We start from the raw sequence: 26725 nt of genomic DNA on the forward strand, positions 1-26725 counted from the left end.
GTCCATATTGGTACCAAAAGCCCTATGCGGACGGGATTCGTTTTACAGTGGGACCTCTGAGAAAATTCCTGCTTCTCAGAGGTCCTCTGTGTTTTTAATCCCGTCCGAATCGGCCATGTCTGTGTTTTTCTCTGACGACCTCCGTAAGAATTCCAGAGCAATTTACCTACTATTTTTTGCCGAACTCAGAGGTCCTTTGAAAAATGTAATCCCGTCCGGATGCAAATGTCTTTTGAAAACGGTGTTCATTTCGTGTTTTGGCCAACGTGATCTGCCGTAAGGTCTTACTAATGCGCGTATTATTGTATTTCCTGAGTCCCATTCATTCAGATATGGATGTTTTTTCGCATTCGGCAAAATAAAATAATTGAATCAAGACGAGCTGAATATCAAACACTGTTAAGACTTGCCACTGTAATATCATTAACGTTATAAGAAACTCCGTTCAAAGTTGTTCAACTCTGGAATGGTAATGTTAATTAATAAAGATATTAAATTGTTATTAATCATTATTTCTTCATTTCTTTGGGTTTATTTTAAGCAGACAGTTACATAAAACACGTAGGCTAACGTTACTTAAGTAGGATTTATATATTTTATTTTGATTTGTTAAAATTAAATTAATAAATTACATGTTCTGTCATAATTTTACATTTAAAGCAAAATATTAAACATTACAAACACACGTATCCAGAGCACGTGCTCTTCTGCAACGCCCAAATGCATGAAACAGACACTCCCATCTCTGGAATAGCCTGCATCATTTTAATCCCGTCCGAATCGGTACATAAAATCACAGACGTCGTGGGGGACACGTTGAAACTCAAACGTTGTTTGGAAAACTAATCCCGTCTGAATAGTGCTAAAGAGAGCATACTGGTACATATTGGCAGCGCCGCCGCTCCCACCACGTGCATCACACGCTGTGCGTAGGGCACCAAGTTGCTGAGGGGGCACCGAAAATAGTCTAATGAAAAAAATTATAATGCCGATATTATTTCATTATCCTATAGAAATATTATTAGGTACTCTTTAGCCATGTATATGTAACAAAAAAGGAGGAACAAGATAATTTAATTTCCCCAGTCTAGAAAGTATGCCCCCCTCACCTTGGATTATATATATATATATATCCAATATATGCTGGACATAAATGAGGACTGATTATATAGACTTTAGAAGGCATAAAGAGATGTTTTACCTGTATCCTGGTAAGTAATTAAATGTTTGCTTTAAACAAATGCAAATATTGCATCCATTTTGTTTCTGTTTTTATTTTAATGCTTCCTCACGGATTTATTGTATATGATGACTCTGTACCTGTGGATATGCTGAGATGAGAAACATTTTTAAGTAATGCTTTAAAAAAACTCAAGGCGCTGTTCGAGTGCTGAAACGGCTCTCTGCACGTTTGTACATTTCTGTTTGTTACAAATAAAGTATTTTTAGAGTACAAACCTTTTCTAACATACTTGTAAATTATTTTTTTGATGATGTTGGATATTCATACATTTACAGCAATTAAAAGCCTGCTTTTTTACTTCCATGACTAAAAGAAAAAAATAACGATTTCAAAACAAATGAAAACAACACAATTATTTAAAATTAATCTTAAACTGTGGGTTTTCTTTCTCCGCTAAGTTTTTTGGTTGACAAAGTCCGTCATCTAAATTTTTCTCTAGGTCGAGTGTGGGGTGCATTATAAAGGAATTCATGCTAGGGCACCAAAATGGCTAGCAGCGGCACTGCATATTGGGATCTTTTTACTACCCCAGTGAGAGCTAGGAGCCATTTTCTGACAATTTTTTCTAACAATAGCTACGTTTACATGGACACCTGTTGCATCAATCGTAATGAAATCAATCTGATTGATAATTCCTATAATAATAGCTGTTACATGAACACTTAATAATGTGATAATGAGCACTTAATAATAGCTGCAGCGGCGCTGTGCCGTGTGAAGTCAAACACATGCGTTTGTGGATCCGAGCATAAATCTGAGACTGGCCGGACACCACTGTCTCGTATCAATTCACAGAGGGTTGGACAGAGATTAGGAAAATGTAAGAATCCATCAATGATGTGAGTTCGCAGATGGGCTGTCTGTAATTCCTGGGACACACTGGATGATTTTGACATCTTAAACGATTTTAAATCCATGGGCACCACAGATGTAAGGACAGTTTGAAGTGATTTTTTACAACATAATCCTCAAAACGCACACACTGGATTACACATCATGACTGTAGTTACGATTTCAAAGTGATCTCACAGAAACACAATAACTTAATGTGACTTGAGAAAAACAAATGTTGTGGTAGTGCTTGCAAGAGTTGTACAAGTTCTTTCTCAATACTCCTCTTTCATGTCATGTTTGTGGGTGTCTTGCAACATTTAGTTAAAACCGGAGGTTTATTTGGAGAACAACAACAACAAAAAAATCGTCTGTGGTAAAACACTAATCAGGTCACGCCCCCTTTCATTCGCCATAGGTGCAAATCGAGTTTAACATCTTTACAGCCAGGCTCATGAGATATATGGTGGGGTAGAAAACTTGTTTAAAAAATTTCTTTTAACCAGGCTTCATTTAGGGATGCTGTTGCCTCAGAAATGTCATCTTTCAACTATAATTTGTATTTGTCTTTAAACATCTGTGTCATCCTGGTAAAGATGTGTTTTGTAAATGAATTCTGATGCTCATATTGTAAACAGCAGGAGATCCTTGACTACACGGGACAAGGATATAAATACAGGTCGACAGAAAGTAATCCCCACAGGGAGCTACTACATCTCAAGCTTCAGTAAATATAAGAGCAGAACTTACAGAAAGATGCTGCTAAATTAAACAATTGATGTAAACCAGCGTGTGCACCTACAGTACGTGTGCATTTAATGACTCCATCAATAATACAGCATGTGACTCGTGCCGCAGGAGAATCTCTGTGTCTGATGTTTATTCAGGTCATCCGTACGTTCCTGAAAGGTTTGATATGATCTCTGTAGCGGCACTAATAAAACATTTATACAATGTCCTGCAGGCACGCTGGATGCTGGAATCACAGAGAAGAGTCACTAGCTTTTGTAGAAAGTCAAAGGCGGGCAGTTTTTCTGAGAAACACACCTATAGGCTTTCATATAATGGCTTTAAGTGCAGAATACTTTAAGGGGTGCACAGTGGACAACTGAATGAAGAAAATAAACAGTGTTGAAATAAACTCTTGAACTATCGACTCAAACCAAAGGTTATGAAGAGATGTATATTTGGCTTTATTCTGCAGGTCTCCGGACACCTCTGAACCTTCATAGGTTTTCAAAATACACTGAGAAAAACACATGGGCGCTGAGATAAAAGTGCACACACACACACACACACACACACACACACACACACACACACACCATCAGTTACAGTACACAAAGGCAAAAATTTATGCAATAGACAATAACATCTGATCTATTCTTAACTATTATTCATATACACTCACCTAAAGGATTATTAGAAACACCATGCTAATACTGTGTTTGACACCATTTCTCCTTCAGAACTGCTTTAATTCTATGTGGCATTGATTCAACAAGGTGCTGAAAGCATTCTTTAGAAATGTTGGCCCATATTGATAGGATAGCATCTTGCAGTTGATGGAGATTTGTGGGATGCACACCCAGGGCACGAAGTTCCCGTTCCACCACATCCCAAAGATGCTCTATTGGGTTGAGATCTGGTGACTGTGGGGGCCATTTTAGTACAGTGAACTCATTGTCATGTTCAAGAAACCAATTTGAAATTATTCTAGCTTTGTGACATGGTGCATTATCCTGCTGGAAGAAGCCATCAGAGGATGGGTACATGGTGGTCATAAAGGGACGGACATGGTCAGAAACAATGCTCAGGTAGGCCGTGGCATTTAAAAGATGCCAAGTTTGCACTAAGGGACCTAAAGTGTGCCAAGAAAAAATCCAACACACCATTACACCACCACCAGCAGCCTGCACAGTGGTAACAAGGCATGATGGATCCATGTTCTCATTCTGTTTACGCCAAATTCTGACTCTATCGTCTGAATGTCTCAACAGAAATCGAGACTCATCAGACCAGGCAACATTTTTCCAGTCTTCAACTGTCCAATTTTTGTGAGCTTGTGCAAATTGTATCCTGTTTTTCCTATTTGTAGTGGAGATGATTGATACCCGGTGGGGTTTTCTGCTGTTGTAGCCCATCCGCCTCAAGGTTGTGCGTGTTGTGGCTTCACAAATGCTTTGCTGCATACCTCGGTTGTAACGAGTGGTTATTTCAGTCAAAGTTGCTCTTCTATCAGCTTGAATCAGTCGGCCCATTCTCCTTTGACCTCTAGCATCAACAAGCCATTTTCGCCCACAGGACTGCCACATACTGGATGTTTTTCTCTTTTCACACCATTCTTTTTATACCCTAGAAATGGTTGTGCGTGTAAATCCCAGTAAGTGAGCAGATTGTGAAATACTCAGACCAGCCCGTCTGGCACCAACAACCATGCCACGCTCAAAATTGCTGAAATCACCTTTCTTTCTCATTCTGACATTCAGTTCAGGAGTTTGTCTTGACCAGGACCACACCCCTAAATGCATTGAAGCCACTGCCATGTGATGGGTTGATTAGATAATTGAATTAATTGAACAGGTGTTCCTAATAACCCTTTAAGTGAGTGTATATGCACCAAACTAAAGCAACTAACAAGCCACTTTTTTAGGACAGCTCGAATACCACTAGTTTTATTTAATCAATCAGCAGAGCATTGTCACACACAAACAACGCTCAATTTGTCTGTTTCATGTTTAAAGGTCATATTTCTATTTTATCTCATGCTATATTAATAATTGAAATGGCCAGGGCAATATAAGGACAACACTCATTACCAGGGCCAGCCGGAAACTGCAGACATTTTTTTGAGAAAATTTGCGAAATGATTTTAAATAAAGAATACAAGCTTTAAATTTTACAAAATTGCAGCTAAAAATTACATATAAAATGTGGTCTTGTCAATGACGGGCTTTAAATCCACGGAATTCTGTGGGCGCGGATTCTGTTTGGGCCTCCTCATTACTAAATTATCACAGTACTAAGGCTATGTTTAAACGACAGCAATGTAGTAAAAACTGATGTTTTTCCTTTGCGTTTTTGAAAAACATATACGCACGACAATGTTACACAGATCTGTGAAAATGTCTAAAGCGCTGTATTATGTGTGCCAGACCAGTAGATGGCGATGCTAAAGAAATGAAACATGTCAGTGAACATATACACATAAATACAAACAATAAAGCCAATAAAACCATCAAGCAGTTTTAATTAGATTTAATTATTAATTAACAACTATAACAACTATAAATACCGGACAAACCTACCGCTTCAGTCTCGCACCATAATAACTAACACCGGTGGGGTAGAATATGAAAATCAAAACTTACGGATCATAAAAATGGCAATGAATAAGCAAATCAACCTAGCTTCAATGACAAGACAGATGACCCAGCATATGTGTCACACATGTGCACGAAAAAAAATGATAGCTTCATACAAATCTAAGTCACAAATCAGAGAATAAAGATGAGAACGGTGAGGGTTGCTACGCACATGGTTTTTAAAGCTTAATATAGTTTTGCCTTGATTTTTTGTGTAAGCTCGCAAATGCCCCCCAAGAACACTTGAACACCTCTTCCAAAAATTGGCTTCCAGTGTCCCTCAATGCCCTCTGAACACCTCTATTTATAAACGCTAATCTAAGCGAAAGATCACACCTCTTTTAATGTGCTTTGTGTTTCCATGGTAACAGTGATGGGTTGTAAAATTTTTTACTGTGACGTTGTCAACTGAATGTCATTTTTTTTCAGACAGTTGAAATCGCACTGACACATGGCATCTAAAGAAGAACATTGCATATAAACCTCAGAGCTCATGGTTGGTCAATCTTCAATGTGATTTTCGTTCCAGAGCCCTGCTGTTCTGCTCTATACTAAAAAAAACTCAAGCTGTGATGTCAAGATCTGTTAGTTTTACTTTCAAGCGAAGCTCCAGTTTTACATTTAGTCTCAGATTCAGACTCAAACTCAATTTAGAGTTTTGGACTCAAGAATATCTAAACAGTGACAGCTGAGGTCATGTGCCTTAAGAGAGAAATCAATTCGAACGACTGTAAATACAAGAGCAATTTCTTACATTTAACAAAATTGATCTTCATTTACTGTTGTGTCAATAAACCAGAAACAAATTACTTGTACGCTCACGGTCAGGGATACCTGGCCAATAAAGCTCTCTATTACTAAAAGATAAATCTACATCCAGAACACACATACTATAGCACACATAACATTATGACCACGTGACTAATATTCTGTAGGTCCCCCTTTTGCCACCAACACAGCTCTGACCCATCGAGGCATGGACTCCAAAAGACCTTTCTATCAAAACCAGCATTCACTTTTTCAGCAATTTCAGCAACAGTAGCTCGTCTGTTGGATGGGACCACACAGGGCCAGCCTTCACTCCTCACATGCATCACTGAGCCTTGGCCGCCCATGACTCTGTCACCAGTTCACCGCTTTTTCTTCCTTGGACAACTTTTGATAGGTACTGACCACTGCAGACCGGGAACACCCAACAAGAGCTGCGGTTTTGGAGATGCTCTGACCCAGTCGTCTAGCCATCACAATTTGGCCCTTGTCAAAGTTAGGAAAGTCATTTTTCCTGCTTCTAACACATCAACTACACTTGTCCTCAAAGTTGATGTATTACAAGGAAGAAAAATGGGAAAGCGTAAGGATCTGAGCAACTTTGACAAGGGCCAAATTAGGGTTGCCAACTTTCTCACTCTGAAGTACAGGACAGCGGATATGGTTTTGTGTATACACTGTATTTAAGCCATTTGTCAAAATGATAGCTAATCTCCTAATTAAATATTCATCAGCACTGCTGCTGATACTGCCTGTGGTGCCGCAAGATCTGACCGTGATATAGCGATCTCCTCTGTATGATTTCTCGAATCGTGGGATTTTGATGTTATCTGCCTCTCGGTTCTTGTGACATGAAGTCAAACAAAGCCTGTTGTATTAGTCACTGGTTAGATAAGCATAGCACAAAAAAAAAAATGGGATGCGGGAGGTCCCGTACGGGACAAATAAATTAGGCGAGACTCCCCGGCTAATTTGGGACAGTTGGCAACCCTAATTAAATCCTATTATAGCCCTGATCTACATTAAGAGATGACTGCAGAATCAAAACATCACAAGGACACAAACAGTTTGCCAAGATATTACGTCTGTCCAGATACTCAACAAGTCACATTCTGCTTGTGCAAAAGTCTTCATATGACTGTTCATTGTCCAGAGGTCACAGTATTTACAGCATTTAAGACTAAATGTTTATCAATATTCAATATATTTAGTCAATATTTTACTATACTGTATACTGCCATCTCAATCATAAATCAGGCAAAAATATGAAGTCTAAGTTTGCTGCAATAAAATGTACCGTATACTGTATGTGTGTAATATGAGTACTTAAATCTAACAAAGCTGTAAAGATGAAGATGAATCTTTGAATCAGTCTTTCTTCAAACTAATTCAGACTCAAAATCAATGTCCATTAGGCTGAACAGCATGTCTGTTTTTATGGATCGCCTTTACTTCAATTCTCCACTCAAATTCGATCCTTTTTGTCTGAAATGTATTTTTCATCCTCGCTGTGGTCACACTTCCTGTTAGTTAAATGTAATGGCAATGTTTCTATAATAAAATCAAATGAAACCAGATGGAGGGATTCTGAGAAGCAGTGAGAGGAAGAGATGACACTGAATTTTACCTCAGCTCCGGTCAGGTAGAAGGCAGACAAAAGACCGCCAACGTAACGAATGTTCACCTCAAACACAGACGCCTCTCCGTTCTGCAAAAAACATAAACAACAGCGTTAGCAAAAGTCATTTTAGTTGCCATAGTGACATCACTAATGTCTTACATTAAAATATGAGAAAAACATGTTTTTCAAGACTGTATGGTGATGTGGGATGTATACTTCTGTACAAGATCTTTGCTGATTTACATTAGAGAGAATGAAGCACATAAGGGTCAATATTTTAAAATGAGATATTTATACATCATTTGAAAAAATAAGCTTTACATTGATCTACAGTATGATTTGTTAGGATAGTACAATATTGGTCAAGATCTAGAATCTGAGGGTGCAAAAAATCTAAATATTGAGAAAATTACCTTTAAAGTTGTCTAAATGAAGTCCTTAGCAACTCACATTACTAATGATAAATACAATTGTGATATATTTACAGTAGGACATTTACTACATATCTTCATGCAACATGATCTTTACTTAATATCCTAATGATTTTGCACAGAAAAATCTATAATTTTGACCAATAAAATGTATTGGCTATTGCTACAAATATACCTGTGCGACTTAAGACTGGTTTTGTGGTCCGGGGTCACATATGTATGTAAATATGTCTGAATGAATAGATTTTTGTTTCTCAAAAGGTTTATATTATGACCTATCCAATGTTTTTGATATTTTGAGAAAAGAGTTCATTGTACATATAGGGCTGTCACGGTTATGAAATTTGGCTGGCGGTTAATTGTCTAATGAATTATGGCGATTAATTGCCTGTTTTAGTGCTTTGACATTTAATTCTCATACATTTTTTTCTTTGTTTATGAAATAATTTCATACCGGTATATTGTTGTGATTATTTAAATGAGATCTTTTGCAAGGTTTACCTGGCAGTAAATATTGATATATCTGATACGACCTCATTTATACAGGCACTGCAGCTCCCCCTTGTGTTTTTTAGAGAGATGTGCAATCATTGCGGTGATCTGAAATTATCGCAATGAGGTCAAACAATTACGAATGAGATGATTATTTAATCATTGTGATAGCCCTATGTACATACTAAAAGACAGTAAACAATTCCCCAATTCTCCGACTCCTCTGAAAAAAGCGTTTGCTAAACGTTATACTATTTTATTACACTGCTCTCTGGAATGCTTGATTCTGATTGGTCAGTTGAGACATTTGCAGGTTCGTTCTTTTCAAATAATAACTGCTCCAAAGTAATAACGCATAGCCGGTACTACTTGTACGAGTAAAATCGCTCCGCGCCAATAAAGATCAATAAAGATTACTGTCTGTTTGGCGCCATCTTGTGACAAACACTCGACAACCACGACAAGACACAGAGAGCTTACTGAGACTGAACTTGACAAAATAGAGCATGACAGCTACGAAGCCAACACACACAAAAATACAGAATGGGCATTAAAACTTCTCAAAGACTGGCTAAAAGAGAAAAAAATGGAGACAGACAAGTATGAAGCAGAGGATCTTAATAAGGTATTACGATCATTTTATGCATCTGTGCAAAGTTTCGCGGAAGGATAAAAATGTTAATTTAAAACAAATATGCCAATAAAATGTTTCAAATTCATATTCATGTCCAGTTTTTTTTCTTATGTGACAAGCAGCCGTGTAATAAGCGGGATAATGTAGAGGCAGCCAGTAGTTATCGGGAAATAAGCCCCTTCAGTGTGATACAAGATCTGATCACACTGTCGAGGCTTATTTCCCGATAACTACCGGCTGCCTCTACATTATCCCTTACAAAACGTATTGAACCTTTCAAAGCTGTATTTTCTAAGAGAAAGAGGTAGAAAAGAGGCATCAAAAATGAAATAAATGACATATTTGGTGCAACAAAACTTCAGTAATATTCCAATTGAACCTTAACTCTTTCCCCGCCATTGACGAGATATCTCGTCAATTAAGAGAAAACGCTTCCCCGCCAATGACGAGATTTTCCGTCTTTCCGCAATACCGCTATTATCCCCCAGGTGGCGCCCTTCCGCAACTTTTTTAAACCGGAAGTATTGCCCTATGGCAAGCTGCTGCATGTCCGTGTCTGTTTTAAAGATCGCTCTGAATATGATCTCTATGAAAAATCCGTCATAAAAATGGAATTATCTCTGCTTTTTGCTCAAAATATGGTGTTTTTGCAAAAACCTACCCATATTCAAAAGCTGATTGCAAAAGAACCACTAAAGGTAGGATGAAACTTTTTTTTTTTGTTTGAAAGCAGAGGGTCTGTTCTTTCATTTGGTATATTGTATGTTTATATATTTAAAGAAGAACATTTTCTGGAAGGCATTAAACTTTGGTGAAAATCATGAAAAACGCTGGCGCTGGCTGGCAACTTTTTTTAAAAATGCTGGCGGTGAAAGAGTTAAAAAGAAAAGCAAGAGCTGGATATTTAAAAAATCATATGACCTCTTCAAAGTACCATCTACATCCGAAAAAAGGATTTCTTCAATCCAAACCACCATGACCTCAGGCTATAACATTCAGTGACTATAAAATATCTCTCGTATTCAGCACGACACGGCGCTTTCCTACGGCAGGAGACAGCAAAGATCTCGGTGGTTTGGGCCAGGAGGACACACTGTTATTAAACACTTTCAGATAATGTCTCCCAGCGCTGACAGTTAAAAAAGACTCTTGATTTATAAAAGAACATGTGAAGAATAACATCTACAGCCTGAACGATTCTCAGACTACCACAAAAATGTATGATGGTTCAATAAAACCATGGTAATGAAATGGTACTTCAGGTTTAGGTAGCTTGATATGACTTAATTCATGAAATAATTCACATAAAAATAAACAATCTCTTATCATTTACATGCATGACTTTCAGAGCCAATCCGAGTTGCCATGACATTAGGTAATAGGCATGCATCGATATATCGGATACAAAAGCAATTTTCCCCACTATCAGACATTGGTCGGTTGTTTAAAACATCTGATGATCAGGGCAGATTAATCAGAAAAATGCATTAAACTGTACGCTATGCACTTTTAGGATTTCACAACATCATTTGAAACAAGTAGTAAAAGCAAAACTATCGGCACATGTAGATGTCATTTACTGTAAGTATTGGTCCATAGTGATATCAGTTATAGTTGAGGTCTCTACTTGGTGTTTCATTAATATTTATGTTTTAACATTAAAATGTAACATTGTATAATGCATAAGTAAACAGTAAATATTCTAGAGAGGCTCTATGGAGATGTGTCACTATAATTGCGATCACTTGAGTCCACCAACGGCTGAAGTGACAAGAGTCCTTATTGACTTCTAGATACTTGCAGGAAGAAAGCAGAATCTCTAGAGAAGATGATAAGAGAATAAGATGAGAGAACTGTAGAGGGTAATCAAATCCTCCATCCATTCATTGATGTGTTGATCAACAGGACCCTCAGTAACACTTACATGCATATCTAAAGAGAGCTGGAGCTTAATGTGTGCCTGGAGCCTTGAATAAAGACAGCAGACATCATCAGGATGGGTTAGACTAAAGCAAATAAGCCCCAAGAAAGCTGTGGTTTGAACAACTGAGGGGTGTTGTTAGGCACAGGGCTTATTGCTTTTTTTAAAACAAGTCTTTCATGAACCTGCCAATGTTTAATGAAATAGACACACAGTAGCAAAAAAGATGATAAAAATAATACTCTTTCGCACAGCAATGTAGATCTTCAGAGGTGAAACGGTTGCCTAGCAACAGAGAGACGCAGTGGCACAGTAATAGTGATGCAGAGTCGTATAATAATAGAGTTACGACACTCACATAGACGTCCGTTGTAAGAATGGAATGCGGAAGTAACAGCGTTTCATGTAGTGACCGGTAGTGACGCATAGTTCCAAACGCAGCACTAAAGCCCATTCATTTCAATGGCACCTGCTGGTAAATCGATGAAATTACCGTTTCTCTTGACATTTTCGGACATTTCATTAATATAGTCAACAGTGATATTTTATGAACTCTGCTGTAGGTAATGATTATCGTTAATAATAACTAGTAAAATTTTTATATTTTAATGAGTTGTGTATAATGTGTGAATAATATAGATTTAATGGTTTAATATGTTATTACTGGTGGCCATCTACTTTATACTTATCTTTTTTTTTATATATTACGAGTAACACTAGGGGGCAACAGCGACAAGCTAAATGCCTTATAAGAAAGTCACACTGCTTCACAATGCTGCTATGTGTTTCATTGTGTTTGGTAAGTAATACGAGTGATGTATCCTCGAAAATCATGTATGATTATATTAACATTTAATGTGAATTTAAAATATGAATTTAGTGTGTTTCTGTTATGCTTCACTGTTACAAATAACCGCGTTGGCGATCTTTTTTGTGATTTTAATATAGTAAAAGTGTAGGAATTATGTTTTTAGCAGATTGATACCTATTTATATAGCCATATTTTGCTACAAAAATAAAAGATAAACTGTGTTGCTGTAGTTCGTATAGATAACCACAGTTATATTTGGGTCACAATTAACTGTTTATCTTTATTAACTGATTTACTGTATTTCCATCACTCCCTAGTAAAAAAAACCCGTTATAAACACAGTAAGTATAGTGATCAATTCCCATTACAAGCTAATATTTACCTAAAATAGCTGAAAACCTATGCAAACAGATTGACAGCCCTGCTTGGTTTGGAACTGTAGAACGTTACATGAATCACGTGACCGCGCGGCGGCGAGATCAAAGCGTTTCGTAACTCTGTTATTATACGACTCTGTAGTGATGTAATGCAGTCACAGGTGTGTTTATAGAAGAGATGCTCTTCCAAATTTACTGTAGGTTGACTTTGAACCAATGACTGCAGCTCAATTGGTAGAGCATTGCATTGCATTAGCAGTGCAAAAGGTCATGGGTTCAATATGTATAACCGTAAATCAATGTAACCAGTTTTTATGAATTGTTACTTGGATGTATATTTTGGTATTGTGTTTTGCATTTTTAGTCTATTATTGGACGATTGGGCTATTACACCACATTCCAAATTATTATGCACATGCTATTTTTGTTTCTTTTTCAAATACAGTCAAATTGTATTTTACCCTCAAAAGTTATGACTGTGTGGATAAGGCATGGGCCGGTTACCAGTTTCAAGGTATACCAAGGTTTTAAAGAGTCAAGGTTTCAAAACCACTAAAATTTTCTGGTATAAACTGTGTTTACACAAAAATAAATAAATCATGTAATTTAATTAATTTCAATTACATATTTTTGAAAGAATATTATCATCTAAAGGCTTTATTTTTACTTGGCATAAACATTGTATGTTGCTTAAAAATAAAATGTATTGTGTCCGGTTGAAAAGTTAAGGTTTTTATACGCAGACATTTGAAAATAACATATTTTAGTGTTACAATGGCAATACCGCAACACCGTGGTATTTTTGCTTACGGTTATCATACCGCCAGAATCTCACACCGTCCCATGGATGTTATTGTATTTAAATGAAATAAAAATGTCAAAAGATACTTTAATACTTTGAAAAATATGCAAAATATGCTGTTGCAAATTATTATGCAAAATGCATTTTAACCAAATTTATTAACCAAACCAAATTAATAATATAATGGATGTAAGTGATCCAAAAACCAGTGCCGGCCGGTGACTTTTTTTTCGAGGGCGCTCGATGCGAAGTTCATTACAACATGTATATAGCCCGTCATGTGTGTGGTTCCTTTTTTCAAAATATGTGTTTTGCGAGAGATCCTATGTGCATCACGTGTCTTGTCAAAATAAGTGCCTGCTGCAGACGCGTCTAGAGGGTTTATGATAAAAGAGACGCTCGCGTTTGCCAGATACTCTCATAATCTCATGCGTAATCAGAGTTTACTGTTAAGGGAGTGTCTTGCGTGTATTTTGTGAACATGAGCATCTCTTTTATAATAAACGGTTTTGACACGTGTGCAGAAGGCACTTATTTTGACAAAACACGTGATGCACATGGTTCACATGACACTCTAAACATATTTTGAATTAACGCACCTTGGATGAGCAGTCACGAGCCACCCATGCCAAAAACTGATATCTGTGAAATGTGCATGCATGGACGGACCATTTTTTCCCAAAAGCAAACACAATGTAAAATAAATAATATATTTACACAAGTTACATAATATTGCATTTGAAAAACAAACAAAAATGGCCTGTGCATAATAATTTGTAATGCGGTGTAGTTGACTAATCTGGCCTGAGGTGAGTGTTCATGCTGTGAACTTGTTGTTTGCCTGACAAAGACCTTTTTGGTTGAAATGTGTTAATTTACATTTATTTTACATTTTAATTTTTGGGTGAATATTTCCTTTGATAAGTGACACATTAAACCTATCAATTCTGTCCATTACAGATGATGATGCTTTCATTCAGATGTGTTGTGTTAGTAGTGGATGTCTGGTATGTGATGTGGTCATGGGTAATGGCATTAAACAAACATTTTAATTTCACAATCTTCTGAACGCATGACAGCCTCTGTACAGGAAAGTCGTATGGAGAGATGCCACAGTGATGCTATTGTCAGGAGCACAAAAATGAAACACAGCGAGATAATGAAGGAAATTACAGTGTCTAAAAATACAACACGCTGAAAGCTCCTCACGGTGTAAGCTCAGAAACACGGTGCCTTGTGTTTTTTGTAACTAGCATGCTGGTAAGAGTTCAGGCAAAGATTTTGAAGACAAAATTGCCCAGTTTGGTTTGGGGGCTTTGAGGAAAAGTGATTGTAAGTTAATGTGCACGAAAACGCACCTGCAACTCTTTACAGACTCAAGAATTGACGACGGTTTGTCTTTTCCTCTAAATTGTTTATGCATGTATTGTTTTGGAGTGAAAATCACTGTATAATTAAAATAATTTGAGGCTTCAAGTAAGAAGTCTGGAATATAAATATATATTTCCCCTGCTTCTCATTCAAAATGCATAAGTCTTGAAGTGCAGATAAACTGACCTCTATTAAAACCTTTCCAGTAAGCTGAGGAGGTCTCTGACACTCTCCAAAAATTTAATTAGGCCAAAATGTTTATCTATGATTTACTGAATGACCTCAGTTGTGCTCTTAAATTAATACTTCACATTACGAGATGCTGCCATATTTTTCCAAGTAAATGAAAACTGATAAATTGTATGTTAATTTGATCCAAAACTGTCTGGCAATCGTGTCAGTAGCCTCTGACCGTGTTGTGTGACTTTGGCATGCATAAAAATTGTGTATATAATCCTGCAAAAATAATTGCCATGAAATATTCCTGCTTGCGGCTTTAAACCTGCATTGTAAGCGGGTCTGCCGTAGGGATACATTTCATATTAGTCCACATCGACAATAAATGTTAAATCTTTATTATTTCATAGGTAACCAGAGACGTGCGGTCTTAAGCTATACTCTTTATTGACAAACCATTTTTAAAAAATATTTAAATTTTCAACATCAAAATATTCAAGAGTCAAGGACATTGCTAATGATCCGTCTATGCAGAACAATGCATGATTTCTTTAATACTTTGTGGGGCGGTTTGCCTTAGTTATATGAGGACATTTCCAAAGATAACTTCTTGTTTCTGACATAACTTTTTGACAAAACAATGGCACTGATATATGTTAAGATATGTCAGTACAAGATGTTTTTAAATTAGGGCAGCTCAAACATGCATTTTAGTCTGGAACTAGGTTAAATTCTGTCCGGGAAACTGCCCCCAAGTATATAAAGTTAATTAAATAAGAATTCAAGTACACAGAATGTAAAAACTACTGGCTGTTTGTTTTGCACAAACCAAAATAAATGTTTAATACATTTTTTTTATAAAATTAATTTTTTATGATACTGCTCTTCAGTTTTATACATATGCTATATTTAACTCTTTCCCTGCCAGCGTTTTAAAAAAAGTTGCCAGCCAGCGCCAGCATTTTTTTATGATTTTCACAAAAGTTTAATGGCTTCCAGAAAATGTTCTTCTTTAAATACTTAAACATACAATATATCAAATGAAAGAACAGACCCTCTGCTTTCAAACAACAACAAAAAATGTATTACCTTGCTCAAAATTTTTTTAGCAAAAAGCTGAGATAATTGCATTTTTGTAAAGCACTTTTGATAGAGATCAAATTCACAGAAATCCTCAAAACATACACAGAGTTTGAAATGTTTGCCCTAAGGGGTTGCTTCCAGGCTTTATAAGTTGGGTAAGAGCGCCACCTGGTGGATAATAGCAGAAATACGGATTGCCGTAAAAACTCGTCATTGGCAGGGAAGCGTTTACTCTTAATTGACAAGTTAATCTTTAATGACAGGGAAAGGGTTACATATTTTGTTCTAATGTCACACAAGTATTTCCTATGAAAAATAAGCATGGCTTTACTATAGTAAAACTTTGATTGCCATTGTATTACCATATTTTAATGGAAAATCGTGATTAAATGTGTGGTTACTGTGGTACTATATTAAAACCATGGTAAATTTCGTAAGGGATGAGTGTTGTTCCAGCAAAATCAAGTGCATTAAAAATAAATGCCTCATTTATGGAAGCTGGGTCTGCAACACATATCTGCAACATTACTTGCAGTGCCCATATTGAACACTAGCGCATAAAAAATAAAATAACGAAGGAAAACTACATCACAATAATTACTGTTACCGCTTATCGCCCAGCTCAAGCCTGCCGTAGGTCAAACAAGGACATCTTGTTTTCTGTGAAACTGTTCAGGCTGTTGTTGACAAATGTTGATGAATGTGTCGGGTCACCACACAGCGTGTGGCACTAACAGTCAAACTCTCAGACTAACACGAATAAACACACGTGCAAATGAGTAATGCAGATTCACACAACAGGACTGTGATGAAGAAGACAGTAACTGGCCCTCGTTGATCATGAAGAGAGAGATAACACAGCGGCTCTCAGGTCCATCTCTCACCGAAAGACTTGATAACACTAATTGCTTGTTCATTTATACAGCGATTATATCGCTGGAGGTCACCGAACGGCTCTATTGTTGCACACTGTGACTGTTCCTTATACACAATGGCCTAATGTTATTGACTCTCTGTGTGTAACCGAAGCTTTTGAATATTTCATTTTAAATATGAAGTATTGCCGATTAGGAAAATGACATTCTGTTTTGACATGAAATCTGTTTTCTTATCGCAAACATTTAACAGTTCAGAGGGGAAAGTGTTTGTAGCGCATGATAAATCACATCATAAACAAGATGCACACTTATCTATGCGTGAATCAAACATAGAACCGTTCCTACAAATTTCCTACAAATTTTACTTTATTATATCATTACATGCAGGCAGAGAAATCAGAGTTACATTATTGCATCCTTCATATCTCCAAAGAGTCTTTAGTTTTATCAGACTTATAAAAGACAGATACAGCTGTACCTCATCTTTCCGAAAAGAGCCAAGCTCTTGGAGATGTGCCGTGGTTTGGTAACATCTAAAAATAAAACGACACATCTTTCTCAAGCAAGTCACTTCCGGCAGAAATGCCCATACAAGGAATTCCGCCCTTTATGATGTCATACGGGGAAATACTTGTCTTTTTAATGCATAATGCAAAAAATGTAAGTGTAATTAGAGTTGATGTCTCTTAATCAATATTTGCTCTAAGCTGAATATTACTGCATTGCTAGACAATCACTGCAATCACTTTAAAACTACAGAGAAAAACTACAGTAGTATCATTTGAAAAACCATCATTACCTGAGAAATAAAAGCACAAAACCTGAGTACTGAAACAGCACAGATGCAGCTCATACCCAGAGCTCCTCCACTTCATGCTAAATTAAAAGGCAACGCTCATAATGAAGACAAACCCACCAGAGTAATTAAAGCAAATTACAGGCAACAATCTCTCCGTCTCTTTAGTTCTGTCAATACAACCATGAGCAGATGAGACAGCAATATTGCAGGTGATACTAGGATTTCAAATGCATGTACTGAAAATATGTGGATGAAATTCGGCCAAAATTCAACATTGACCCTGTATTTAATGCATGTTCAAAAACACACATGGTACACCAAGAGAAACGCGTGCAGCTGCCTCTTCAATCTGAGCAGATCAGATCCAGACACGCTTTAATTTAGCCTGTATAAAAAAAGATGTTTTCAACATTTTATTTGTGAACTTGCAGTCGGCCAAGAGGAAAGAGTCCTCAGCCTGAGGATTTTTAAATATTTCTCTCTTTTACTCTTGGGTCACCTTCATCCATCATTTATTTCCACAATTACAGAAAATTACCTGTCTTACTGTGGCATGAATTATAAATACATTGATCCTAAAAGAGTGTATGTCTAGTAAAAATGTGCATAAAACGAGGACATTTGAACATGACCTTGTGAAATGTCCGCAATGCTTTCATTTGATATTTATTAGAAAGTCCTAAAAAAGATTCTTCTTTAACATTATAATAATTAAATGCACATTGAAGCAAAGCTACAGCTGTATTGTAAATGAATCTGTTCAGAGCTCAGCTGCAGGGGGATTTCACTGAAATTAAGACAATCAAGAATCAAATTCAGCTTCATCAAGATCAAATTGAAATTCATTAAAATCAAGTCTCGAAGACTAATTGAACCATAAAGAAATAAATCGAAGTCTGGAAGGAAACACTGACAAGATTTGATTTGCGTCTTGGAGGCCGAATATGCCTGCGCTGTTATTTACGATGTTTGCAGCTGCGCAGCTAAAGGCTTCATTCGATTGTTAAACTTAAAGTTTCATTTGTGTGAGCAATTAAGATTTTTTTCAAGATGCTCACGAAAACCAATGATCGCCTTACATATCTTTCCCCTTACACATGCTGTCACCCCAGACCAGAGCAACATGATCTCACGAAGTTCCGTGGGATAGTCACGGAATTTTTTGCTCATTTTTCCGTGGCATTCTCACGGATCTCCTCATATTTCCGTGGCCCTGACACGGACTTTCTTTTCCGTGGCATTCTCACGGATTGGTTACTCAACTGTTTTTTCCTATTTTCAAACCATTGTCGCTTCGGTTTAGGGTTAGATTTGGTGTTTGCGTTAGGATTTCACTTTAAGTATTGGTTTATACTATTTTTTTTTGATGTATTCTTTTATATTTACTAAACTTTAATCAATTGTCGCCTGGCGTTGGGGTTAGAGTTGGGTTTGGGTAGGGATGTCATTTTATGTAAATCTAACCCTAAACCGAAGCGACAATGGTAAGAAAATAGGACAAAACAGTTGAGTAACCAATCCGTGAGAATGCCACGGAAAAGAAAGTCCGTGGCAGGGCCACGGAAATATGAGGAGATCCGTGAGAATGCCACGGAAAAATGAGCAAAAAATTCCGTGACTATGCCACGGAAATTCGTGAGATCAGGTTGACCAGAGCCAATTATGATTTTGCCTGAGCTATTAATGAAAAAGAAAAATGAGAATATATATTTTATTTGTCTAATTCTAATATTTGCATTGTTAAACTGAGTAACTTAAGGCAAAAATTGTTTTGCTAATCTTAAATAATTCCAGTGCCCTTGTTTGCCAGTAGGTGCCCCCCAAGCACAAATGCAAAACTCCGCCTACATGTGTGTTACATCACAGATTTGTAAAGTATGTGAACCTCATCAGTTGGCTCATACTACAGTATAAGTACACTTAAGGAGATAAGAAACACTGTAAATTTGACTCTCTTTTTCTGTGCTTGTTGAAATGACACCCATGAGAGACATTCACTGCAGACATCTTTAGTCTGAAGAGCTACAGGATCAAAATTACTAATTACCTCCTCTCTTACTCTGCCTCATCAAAGACTGAAATATCATTTACACTCTATGCTTAGATAAGCACTAATGTTGAAATAGACTCATTCAGACTAAAAATATCTAGAAATGTCAAGCGTATCCATGCAGATGAGAGCCTGTGTCTCACTTACTTATTTCAGAAGACAAAGGGAGTAAATCACAGGTGAATATTGCTCTTTTAAAATTCAATGACAAGATGATATGCTAAGCCCCACCCCTTATGATAAATGTGATGTCATACACCCGGCGCAATGCAGTGCAATGCGCAACGAAAGTGTCTTTTGCCAGTTTCAACCCGGCGCAATGATCATTTTCACATTAGACCAGGTCTATTTCATGTATAAACACTTGAATGAATTTGCCACCTTGCAAGTACTAGTATGTCTCTTTACTTTTATAGCTGCACATTGAAGACCCGTCAACTCTGAGCAACAAAATAATTGAATATATCTTCATATGATATATCACACCATTTCTTCATTTCATCCTTCCACTGGGTTTAACATGGCGGGTGTAGTAAATATTTACCATAATGGTTTTAAATCATGTTTTGTGCGTGCTCCCAGCCGGCTATTGAAACAGAAGTCTCGCACAAAATAAAGGGAAATATGTCACACCACTCGCTTTCACAATCAAAAATAAGGTGGATAGAAATGAAATCTAAAATAGTTAAAGGGATAGTTCAGCCAAAAATGATATTAAACCCATGATTTACTCACCCCCAAGCTGTCCGAGTTGCATATGTCCATCGTTTTTAAGACAAACACATTTTCGGATATTTTATAAAATGTTTTAGATCTTTCAGTTGATTAAATGTAATGTTACAGGGTCAACCCATAGTCCACGACCTTCAAGGTCAAAAAAGTGCGTCCATTCTTCACAAATTAAATCCAAACGGCTCCAGGATGATAAACAAAGGTCTTCTGAGGGTAATCCGCGCCGTGTTGTTGTAGAAATATCCATATTTAAAACTTTATTAATGAAAATAACTACCTTCCGATCGTGTCCACATTCAGGATGAGAGCTTACGCAGCCTACGGAGGCTACTCTCCAAATTTGTCATACGTCACTAAGAAAAGTGCGTACACTACGCTAATACTCTCTCCTGAATACAGAGGAGTCTAAGATGGCAGCGCTACCGGAAGGTATTTATTTTAGTTAATAAAGTTTTAAATATGGATATTTCTACAACAACAACGCGCGGATTAACCTCAGACGACCTTTGTTTATCATCCTGGAGCCGTTTGGATTTAATTTGTGAAGGATGGACGCACTTTTTTGACCTTGAAGGTCGTGGACTATGGGTGGACCCCGTAACATTACATTTAATCAACTGAAAGATCTAAAACATTTTCTAAAATATCCGAAAATGTGTTTTTCGGAAAAACGATGGACATATGCAACTCGGACAGCTTGGGGGTGAGTAAATCATGGGTTTAATATCATTTTTGGCCGAACTATCCCTTTAAATTATTTATCACATTCAACTGAATAAAGAAGCCTCATTTGATCATATTACACTCTTAAATTTTTTGGGGTTGTTTTAACCCATAGTTGAGTCAAATATGGACAAACATTTAGGTTAATTTCAAACAATAGTAGGGTTATTTATAACAGTTGGATCTCTCCATACACTCTAAACATGTCTGGGTTATTTCCAAGTTATAAAGAGAAAGTCTGCACACTGTTCCTTTCACTTTACTTATAAAATGGCAAAGTGGCAACTTTTTGTTAAAAAATATAGAAATAAATGGAGAGGAACAGTGTGCAGACTTCCTCTTTGTTACATGATACATATATTTTGATCCAGCAAAATTAAGCGTATGTGCATACTCCAAACTACATTATGGGTTATTTTCAACCTATAGTAGGTAAATATTGGACAGAACCAGGGGCGTCGCTAGACCCCTTTTACTGGGGCACGTGCCCCAGTGTACATCTTTTGTGCCCCTGTGTAAATCTCAAGTTTACATTTTAGCAGTTAACTAGTATATTCCTTTACAAAGACAATCGCGGCAAAACGGATCTATATGCAATGTAGTTACCCAATTCACGTTTGAAAAAGCGACGCAGCAGTCGCACTGACGCGTGCACGCCCCAATTCATGTCCGCGTCCACGCACCCATTCATGTCCGTGCGCGACTGTTTGGCCGTGCGCAGCCGCATACAAAGTACACGCGATTGAGTTGGTTTGTGAAAACATGACGAGACTAACGTAAGTTTATAAATAATAATGAAAATCTTATTTTCACCCGATCATTGACGCATGTGATGGACATCAGAAATGTTTTGTGCAAAGCAGAAAAGGGAAGCAAATATGAGAGATGATGAGTTTAAGGGAATAAAGACACATAACATCTTACCCTGTCAGGGCTCAAACATTAGAGGAAAAATCTCAGGAAAACCTCTGTCAATAGTCTATAAAATTGCATTGTTTACATACAAAAACTGTGTTATACTGTTCTGTATTTTCAGATATAAAATTAATATTTAGTTCACTAGCTCTAGGTCATTAAGTAAACAGTTAGCAGTAACTTAAGATAGAGTTTTTTAGTAGCAGTAATAAAATGAAAATATTCTTAAAAATAAAAAAAGAAGTTATTAATCATTGTTATGTAAAATGCAAATGTGCATAAAAATATTTTCTCTCCTGTCTTTATTTCAAAACATTTTATGCCTTTAAACATGTTGTTGTATGTATATATTAAGATGATACTTAAATATTTTTAAATAAAGGTTTGTCTTTCCCAGTACTTGTTGCAATGTTGGAATAGTGGGTTAAGCAAAGGAAATTGTATCTTTCACACCGCAGGCTTTCAAGAAAAAGAAAAAAAAAAAAGGGGGGCCGTGCCCCAGTAGAGCTTTATGTCTAGCAACGCCCCAGGACAGAACATACCAATGGGTTAAAAAAAACAAGTGCTGGGTTGTTTTAACCTAACAGCTGGGTTATTAAGTAACAACAACCAAGCATGGGTTGAAAATAACCCAGCCACTTTTAAAAGTGTATTTGACCCAAATATGGTTGAAACAAAAAGAACAAGTAACAACTAGTAACATTATTGTTAGTCAACACAACTCAAAAACAAAAATAATTTAATATACTGTACAGTAGATTTGGATTATTCTTAAAAAATATCTAACACTACACAGGACTTTCATAGTGACAGTGAGAGCCCAGGCTTATCTGATGACATGATAGTTGGCAACAGTTGCTAAGGAGCTACAGAGGCTCTGTGATTGGCCGTCTGGCTGTGTGATGTATCTGGAAGAATTGCTGCAGCTCGTACAGCATTAAAACTTCACTTCAGAAAGAAAAGAAAGAGGAGGAAGAGAAGGAAATGGAAAGTGAAGGAGAAGATTCGTCTCTTACTGCAGGATTTCATTAATGTCTTTCCATTTGTTCTGCTGAGCTTCATTCGACCAGCCAGAGACAAACGGAGCTCTCGTGTCTCACTGAACACAAACTCTCTCCCAAAATCAAAGGCTTTGAAAAATGATCTTCTCTAGTTAAAACACAGCTCTGTTCAGACTACATGGCCTGTGCTTGAAGAAAAAATCAGTAAAACATCACTGAGATTTGCATGAATTTCTAGACAAATTGAGCTGGTTATAGTGTGATGTAGACGTTTGAATGCAGGATGAATTTTGGGTCCTCCAGAAGTATACTTAGCAAAAATCTTCTTGTTGATATTTACTTTAAGTAAGGGATAATGTAGAGGCAGCCGGTAGTTATCGGGAAATAAGCCCCGACAGTGTGATCAGGACCCGACGCGAAGCGGAGGGTCTTGTATCACACTGAAGGGGCTTATTTCCCGATAACTACCGGCTGCCTCTACATTATCCCGCTTATTACACGGCTACTTGTCACATAAGAAAAAAAACGGACATGAATATGAATTTGAAACATTTTATTGGCATATTTGTTTTAAATTAACATTTTTATGCTTCCGCGAAACTTTGCACAGATGCATAAAATGATCGTAATACCTTATTAAGATCCTCTGCTTCATACTTGTCTGTCTCCATTTTTTCTCTTTTAGCCAGTCTTTGAGAAGTTTTAATGCCCATTCTGTATTTTTTTGTGTGTTGGCTTCGTAGCTGTCATGCTCTATTTTGTCAAGTTCAGTCTCAGTAAGCTCTCTGTGTCTTGTCGTGGTTGTCCAGTGTTTGTCACAAGATGGCGCCAAACAGACAGTAATCTTTATTGATCTTTATTGGCGCGGAGCGATCTTACTGTAAAAGTAGTACCGGCTATGCGTTATTAATTTGGAGCGGTTATTATTCGAAAAGAACGAACCTGCAAATGTCTCAACTGACCAATCAGAATCAAGCATTCCAGAGAGCCGTGTAATAAGCTAAACTAATCTCTGTCTGAGATTTCATTCCATTGAAGATCACATAACTCACACAGTTGATGTAATCTCATGTTAATCTTGGGTACCTATAGAGTAGTATTTCATCCTTCATATGTCCAAAAAGTCTATTGTGTTGACAGAAAAAGACAGAAAAAAAGACAGAACAGCACGGTGGGAGGAGATACAGTAAAGAGTTACAAGTACAGCACAGCCAAATGTTTGTGTTGTTTACATTATATTGCAAACAAAACACTTGAGATTAGATCTTTATTTACAGCCTGTGTTTCTACCCCGTCTTTAATGTTGGGACCGCTCCATCACTCAGTTGTAAACCAATGGCAAATCTGGTGTCAAACTGGGCCTAGTTTGTAAAGCAATAGTCTCCGAAATGCAGGTAACAAACATGAACCCATTCACAATTATCTTGCCGTCCGCGTCCGGGATAAAACTAACTGCATCCACTGTTATCTTAAGACAGGATTACTTGGAAAGCTAAATAAAGTTTTCTTCTACTTACTTCCTAAAACGCACTTCTTTCGTCGTGCCATACAACTTGCGTCGTACCATTGTTGATTTTTGATATATTGCAAGTTGTTGCATGCAGTGATGCCTGTGAGCTTTCTCGCTCTCACTCTGAAGCCCTTTTTACACAGACATTCCGGAAAATACACGGAAAATGCACCCTGGATTTTTCCGGGATCGTTAAATTTTTTGTTCATTCACACTGCCAATGATTTGTCGGCATCTCCAAGGTCCCGGAAAGACACGTGACGTGTTTAAAGTCCTTCGCTATCTTCTACGCAGCATCTACAGTTTGCATATTATTTATTATTATTCTCTCCAGAAAGATAAGACTCTAAAAGGAGCGCTTGAACGCACAGTTCTATGCTGGTGAATGACCTCAGCTTCTGAGTGGATATTTGACGAGCTCCCTGACATTTGCTTTAATACAGTTTTCAGATAGCCTAGAAATCTAGACGCACCCTAGCGGCCGCAAAATATATTTGCTGCCAGGGTTTAGTCTAGGCACTCACAATACACTTAACAGCTCCAAAAACCAAAATTTGGTCAGGCCAATCACATCGTGTGTAGCGTCTGTGGGGCGGGCTTAACATGATGACGACAGAGCTGCGACGGTTCCTACTTGAAAACAAAGAATGGCTGCTGCTGGCGAACAGCTTTCTTTTGAAGCGGCTTTGGCCGCGACTTTAGACTTATGTTTTTCTTTGAGAGAAGAGCAAATAACCCCACTGAAGTCCTTTTTAAGCAAGAAAGATGTGTTTGGAGTTTTGCCGACTGGTTACGGTAACTACGTCACCTTCTTCGTTGCTCTGTTTGTTCATAGCGCTATCCTATTGCGTGCAGAGGCATTTTGAGGGACAACCTTATATCCCGCCCCTTGCATTGAGCCGTTTGAGTGAAGAGTTGCCAGACCTTACATCTTGATGTAGGTCTGGCTAACCAGGCTAGTTTTCAGACATTTCTCATCATGATTGTTTATATGCATTTAAAACCCGCATTTTGAGGAGCTGAACGATATATCTTGTTGGGATGACGCGCGGGTATTTTCGTTTATTATAGTTCAAATGAGCACGTGACGCGATATTCTTTTATGCTGCTGAATGATCTCCGTTTCAACGCAGTAAGATATGAGCTAACTTATCTGATATCTGCTTCAATCCAGTTTGCTGACATTTCTCGTCGGGAATGTTGTAAATCCCTCATTTTAAAGAGTTGAACCAACTTCATGTTGCCATGACACGCGCGTCCTCACTACGGCACGTGCATCACAAATCTCTCATTTTAAAGAGGTGAACCATAACTTTTGTTGTTATGACACCCCCGTGACGACACGCCCCCTGACATCCTCACTACGACACGCCCATTACGGCATTGTTTCGGCTTCTTGTTCACACAGAGGGTTTTCCGTGTATCTAACTAGGTCCTCTTTCCGGCAATGATCCCAGAAGATTTACGGGACGTGTTTGCATTCACACAGAAGCTTGTCTGGCAATTTTAGGGGTATTTTCTGGGAACAAAGGTCTGTGTGAATGGGGTTTGACTGACGTGTGGGCGTGCTTTTCTGGGGGAAGTGACCATAAAAGGAATAAGGGGTCCATGATATGTAACAAGTTCCCATGTTAAAAAAAAAAACTTTCCGACACTGGTAGTAAAGAGACAGAGTGAGTTTGGCCCAAAAATACTCCATCACATGCTTTTTTTTGAAACTTTGCGCTTGTTAAACATGAGGAATACAACTTTTTAACTGTGTTAATAATCAGAATGCATTAATATAGCATTACCCCCCCCCCTAACCCGGAGAATCCACTTGCAAATCCAGAAAGTCAACATCTGCTTCTTCATGCATTTCCCTCAACCTGCCGATGGTTAGATGTCTCCTCAACATATAACTTCAAGGGAAAAATCTTTGATCATCTTTTCATCTTTTTTTGAGAGCTCTCAAATCAGACTTTCTGAAAAAAATTGACTTACGGTTAAAATTATTCAATGAGCTCAGTTCCTTTCCTACACTTTGATGTTAAGCTCACTATCATTAAACGCTGAGCCATTAACCTTTACCCAAAAATCTTTCATTTAAAAATCCAAAAGACTGTAGTTTGACAGGCAAATCTGTTTATTAGCATAATTAGAGTGCATTTGTCAATCATAGCTGTATTTGATGTATCATGCACCTAAAAA

General features: G+C 37.4%; 1 protein-coding gene across 2 annotated transcripts in view; it reads right to left on the bottom strand.

Moving 5' to 3' along the window:
- Positions 1-26725, bottom strand: part of LOC135789243 (mannosyl-oligosaccharide 1,2-alpha-mannosidase IA) — a 222578-nt gene that overhangs the window by 43377 nt on the left and 152476 nt on the right. For both annotated transcript variants that reach the window (XM_065299001.2, XM_073811524.1), the window contains exon 4: positions 7835-7915. In XM_065299001.2, the coding sequence (XP_065155073.1) occupies positions 7835-7915 (81 nt within the window). The remainder of the gene's footprint in view (positions 1-7834; positions 7916-26725) is intronic.

This window comes from Paramisgurnus dabryanus, chromosome 13 (genome assembly GCF_030506205.2).
Source record: "Paramisgurnus dabryanus chromosome 13, PD_genome_1.1, whole genome shotgun sequence".
In the NCBI taxonomy this organism is placed as follows: domain Eukaryota; kingdom Metazoa; phylum Chordata; class Actinopteri; order Cypriniformes; family Cobitidae; genus Paramisgurnus; species Paramisgurnus dabryanus.